The sequence below is a fragment of the Arachis ipaensis genome, chromosome B10 (assembly GCF_000816755.2).
Source record: "Arachis ipaensis cultivar K30076 chromosome B10, Araip1.1, whole genome shotgun sequence".
NCBI lineage: Eukaryota > Viridiplantae > Streptophyta > Magnoliopsida > Fabales > Fabaceae > Arachis > Arachis ipaensis.
The window spans coordinates 129,299,116-129,305,217 of NC_029794.2; the positions used below are offsets into that span (position 1 = coordinate 129,299,116).

Here is a 6,102-nt window from a genome sequence, read left to right on the forward strand (position 1 = left end):
TAAAACTTGTACAAACTCAGTTTAACAAAACGGTTAAAAAGGTTAGATCTGATAATGGCCTAGAATTCAGATTAACCAATTTTTTCATAACCATGGACATCATTCATCAAACTAGTTGTATTGAAACTACTTAACAAAATGGAATTGTTGAGAGAAAACATCAACACATACTGAGGGTGACACGAGCAATCATGTTCCATGCTAATATGCCTAAATGTTTTTGGAATTATGCAGCTGTCCATTCTGTGCATATCATTAATAGAATCTCCAGTTCAGTTTTGAAGGATAAATGTCCTTATGAAATACTTTTTGACAAAACCCCTTACATCAAATACCTTAGAGTTTTTGGGTGCCTAGCATATATTGCAACCATCTCTGCTCACAGAAAAAAAAATTAGACTCCAAAGCAAGAAAATGCGCATTACTAGGACACAAAGAAGGTATAAAAGGGTACATTTTTATTTCTCGCGATGTGGAATTCTATGACTGGGTGATGCCATTCAAAAAATATGATCACTTGAATTGTGATTTTTTACAAGAGTCAAAGAGTGTCCAGCAATCATTTACTGATCGATTTGACATAGAAAATAAAATTAGTCACAACATGCATCATCCACAAACATCATTTCATTTCCTCTGATCAACCATTTTTTTCCTAATTTTATAAACTTCTCACAAGTAATAATGATTGAAGATTACTAAAATTTTTCTCATCTCTATTCTTGAGTCACTCATTTGTTGATAAGTTCAAACACCATTTTTACACGTTTTGCACACAAAAAGTATATAATTTACATTTATATTTATCAGAGTTTCACGCACATAACAAATACAGTATGCATCCAAATTTTTCAGAATTTACACATATGAATTAATAAAATTTATTTGTTAAAAATAATTTAATATTTATATTAGTTAAATGATAACAAAAAATATTAAAAATTGCTGACTCCTAAAAATTTCTTTATGTTATATACGAATTATTGTCTCTTAGTCTATTTATAGGTATATTGATGTAACTAAAATGGACTAATTATAGATGATTATTGGTTTGATGATACACAAGGCATACTAACCAAGACATCTACTGTACTTAATAAATAATATTATAACACTAATAATATTCTCTCTCTGAATTAAACACTACGTAATACTCCTCCATCAAATCCAGCACGAGCTACGTTACCAATATGCTTTATCTTGCATTTTAATATTTTACTACCAATCCACGTTCATGAAGCTTATGAGCCAGTAGTTGCACACATTTTCAAAGTGAAAATGATATTTATATTATTGTTTGTATATATTCTTTATGTACATTTTCGTTTTTTTAAGTGATAAACATTTTTTCTCATATTTTATTAATCTTTTTAATATAACCAATAAGTGTGTATCCAAACCACATCTGCAATTAAACACTCGACTCTCCTTTTTCAATCATGAACTTAAAGAGTTACAGCATAACCTCTACCATATCCACTACCATTCACCTTTCTTTCTTATTCCTCTCGGACTTAGCAAATAGCAATATCCATTGAACAATCTCCTTTTTCTAAGGGTTTTTTGGACTGATTGAGTCCATTTTACATGCTACGCACACTTCTGGCTTTTATTTGTCACTCTTATGTGTATTCTAATTAATTTGTTTAAGAAAGAGTCATAAATACGCACAAATTGTGGATGTTAACTTATTCAATATTTTGAAATTGGATCCCGCTAGGGAGACAATGAACTATTTGTATTTGTACAATGTGTACAATGGGTTATTGAGTTATAAAATGAACATCCCCATACTATCTAGAATAACCATCCGAGTACTAGGGATAATAAACATCTTTCAAAAAGATTAAATTAATTTTGGGTTCACCAAGGATTGAACTCTTGACCTTTTGGATCTAGCATTCTAACACTATATCATGATACCACTCATCCCAAAAGTTTCAACTGATGGGAAAATGTAACATTAATGATTATATCTCTATTACTCCATAAACTTCCATTGTACATATTGTACAAGTATTCCATTGGCTCCTCGTACTTTCCCTTTGAAATTTTATATATAAGATAAGAATTCAATATTGATGGTTGTTTTTGTTGATGGCTTTCTACTGTGCTCTACTGCTCATGGTGATGTTTTGTGATGTTCTGAAACTCTGATATAGCATACACATATCAACATAGCAATTGTATTGAATTATTGAATTTCTCTTATGTTCTGAAATTGCTTTTGGTGCTATAGTTAACTGCATATTTTTTATATATATAAATTATAAATGGAATGAGGCATGCCGCCAATTGAAGCTACGGCTAGTGAAAATTCAGGTACCAATTAGAGTTCTCAAATCTCAATCTGGAAGTACCATTGGAATCGTTACGTTTTTTTGGAAATAAAAAATGGCCAAGAATGCTCTAGAAATAACGCAGGATGAGAGCATGAGATTCCTGTTGAAGGATATGGAAAGAAAAAATTACGATGCAAACACTATCATAAGATTTTTTAGGTAGAGTTTATACGTTGAAACACCACTTTGCGGGACCTAAAAATGATGTTGGAGGATGACATTGATAGCGAAAAATGGAAGTAAAAACAAATTGAAAAGCAACATACTAAAAATAATCGCATTATGAAGGTTTTATATTTTTTTTTTTAAATTAGTCTTGTTTTAAAATGAGCTAATTTGTTACACATGCACTCGATACATAAGTTTATACCTCCATATTATATGAAAATAAAATTTAAGAGTACCACATTATATGACTACAAATTATAAATTTAAAAGATTAATGTTCAAATTCGGAAAAATTGTGACTCGAGCTTAGAGAAAAAGAAGAGATTCAGATTAAAAAAAAGGTTTGGTACACAAATTTAAGTGGTGAACCTCACAAATCAGGAGTGGGAGGTTACTGTTATATAGTAAAGTTAACTCAACATAGTTAACCTAACTAATTTGCTAAAATAATGTTATAGCTAGTTACAGCTAACTTAAAGCATAGCCAATCTAACTGATTTGCTAAAATGATGTTATTAGCTTAAGGGTATCAACATCCCCCCTCAAGCTGGATAGTGAAAATTCACTAATCCAAACTTGAAATACATCTGCTTGAAGGGTCCAGGAGACAAAGCTTTGGTGAATACATTAGCTGTTTGGTGAGCTGAAGAGATTGGCAGTAGCTTGAATATCCCAACTTGAACCTTTTCCCTTGTGATATGGCAATCCACTTCTATATGTTTGGTTCGCTCATGAAAGACAGGATTGGCAGCGATATGGAGTGCGGATTGATTGTCGCAGTACATTGTGAAAGGCTTTGGATGATCGACATTGAGATCCTTGAGGAGATAAAGAAGCCATTGTCCTTCGATAGAACCAAGGGCCATTGCCCTGTATTCAGCCTCGGATGAGGAGCGAGCCACCGTGTCTTGTTTCTTACTCTTCCAAGAGATGAGGGAAGTGCCAAGAAAGAAACATTGTCCAGAGATAGAACGACGTGTATCGGCACAGGTCGCCCAATCAGAATCTGTGTAGCCAGATAAAGAGAGGTCAGAGTCGCTGCTGAAGAAAAGACCAGCTGCTGGAGAGGCTTTGAGATAGCGAAGAAGATGCATGCCAGCTCTATAATGATCATTAGTAGGACAATCTAGATATTGACTAAGTTTGCTAACTGCGAAAGAGATGTCCGGACGTGTGTTGGTAAGGTAGATGAGGCGCCCAATGAATTGCCTATACTTGGTTGTATCTTCGAGTCTAGTGCCTGAAGTCTTTGTAAGTTGAGAGTTGTAACACATGGGAGTGGAAACTGAAAATTTGAATTCAGGTTTTCATTGTTGGACCCTGGATTCACCACAATTGGAGGCTCTTGATGGTATGCCATGGTTGTTTAAGGAGAAGAAAGAATTTGGAGTTGAGAAAGATGAAGGAACACGAACGGAGTTACAAGGCGCTCACCGCACCATGTTCAAATTCGGGAAACTTGTGACTCGAACTCAGAGAAAAAGAAGAGATTCAGATTAAAGAAAAAGTTTGGTATACAAATTTAAGTGGTGAATCTCACAAATAAGGAATGGTAGGTTGCTGTTATATAATAAAGTTAACTCAACATAGCTAACCTAACTAATTTGCTAAAATAATGTTACAGCTAGTTACAGCTAACTTAAAACATAGTCAATCTAACTGATTTACTAAAATGATGTTATTAGCTTAAGGGTATCAACAATTAAAATTATGGCATGTAATTTATTTAGCTCATATCGCTCTTGTGATATTAATTAGTTCCTGTTTTATCTGGAACTGTCACACCAAAATTTGAATAATTTAAATTCATTTATGCATTTGCATTTCATTTTTTTTACTTTTTTTAAGGAAATACTCACACAAGGATGTTTAGAACATCTTTTATTAAAGTTGTTGACATGTCACACTATGATTTGTAATATTTATAAAACAATCGATTAATAATTTATTTTACAGATTCGGTTTGATTTGACCTGGCCGATTTATATGATTTGAGCTAGGTCATGCTTAATTTTTTTTCCTGTAAATTTGTAATGTGACGTCGTTCATCAGCCTTATGCCCTATTCCCTTCCTCTCGTCAATGTCTCACTGAAACTCGAGCTCTCTTATCTTTTTCACTGTGATTCACTGGTTCTTGCACTTAAGCTTTCTCCCTCTCTCGTCTCCGGTCTCTCTCACTATCTCTAGCATCGCACTCAAGCTTGTCGTCGCTCTCTCAAAATTCTTTAAAATTATAAAAAAATAAATTTATTTAAAATGAAAATAATGTGATTAAGTGTAATTTATTCATATGTAATTAAAAAATAATTGAATACTATGTACAGTAAAAAATTAATATTATTGAAAGATAAAATAAAAATAAAATTTATTTTTATGTATCATTTTTGTCTCTAACGTTTTCGTCCTATTTAAGCCCCTAACGTTTCAAAATCGTCTCAATTTTGTCCCGCCGGCAATTCTGTTAACGGATCCGTAACAGCAGGACAACATTGAGTCAATTTTAAAACGTTAGGGACTTAAATAGGACGATTAAAATTTTAGAGACAACTTTAGGACTTACCCCAAACGTTGGAGACAAAAACAATACTTTACTCTTTAAAAAAATATTTGGTTCAATATCACCAATTGGTTCATATAAGGGAAAAAAAAAACTTCATAATCAAATTTAAATAAAACCGATTAAAAATAAATCATATTTTAATTCGACCAATATCACATGTTTAATATTAATTGATAAAATTCATACATCTTTAAAAAAAGATGTTTCATCCATCTTGATATGAGTGACTGTATTTTTTAAATTAGGATGTTATTCTATTTGCTCAATTCTTAGTAAAATATTTTTAATATATTACTTTTTTACTTTTTTTTAATTTATACCACCGCTAAACTTGATAAAACCACAAAAAATACTTAATCTATATTATCTGCTTTTTATATGGAGCATTATGAAGTTATATATTTATTCCATTTCATCGGTAATATCCGAATATCCATGTAACTAAAGAATAGAAAGAAGAATAATTAACAAAAAAAAAAAAAGTAAAGAATACTATTCATGCACAAGCACCATTAAACTAAATTTTGGAGTTGAATTAGATACACTCAGTTTTTAAAATTTTGATTAGTTATTTTTCTCGCTCCCTCACTGAAATTTCCAGACTTAAACATCGAACGTGTAAGGTCTCAGTCTAGCATAGCATTAATAGTCTTCTTCACCACCCTTCCCTATACGCCAGTTTAATTTTCTAGACGATGATATTACGGTTTCCTGGCTTCCAAACATAAGAACCAAACGAACCAGACAAAGCTTTCAGTTTCAATAATCTTACTTGACTTGACTAAAAATACTAGCGTGTTTAATGATCGTCTTGATATAAATGTCTTCTTCTTACCAAAAACAAAGTACTAAGAATATTCTTTCTCTGAATTAAACACTACGTACTACTCCATCAAATCAAACATGAGCTGGAGTTCCGTTAGCAACCAATTAGAAATAAAGGCAATTAGTTGAAAAATCAGTCCATTATTTAAAAAAAAAATATTTTAATTTTTAAAATTTTAAAATTAAATAAAAAATTCTAGCTAGTT

At 31.7% G+C, this 6,102-nt stretch overlaps 1 protein-coding gene across 1 annotated transcript; it reads right to left on the reverse strand.

Moving 5' to 3' along the window:
* Positions 3,053 to 3,784, reverse strand: LOC107621370 (uncharacterized mitochondrial protein AtMg00810-like). The gene has a single exon (XM_016323394.1). The coding sequence runs from the start codon at positions 3,782 to 3,784 to the stop codon at positions 3,053 to 3,055; it is 732 nt and encodes a 243-aa protein (XP_016178880.1).

Coding starts and splice junctions, on each gene's coding strand:
- LOC107621370 (XM_016323394.1), bottom strand. CDS start 3,784: ATGTGTTACAACTCTCAACTTACAAAGACTTCAGGCACTAGACTCGAA.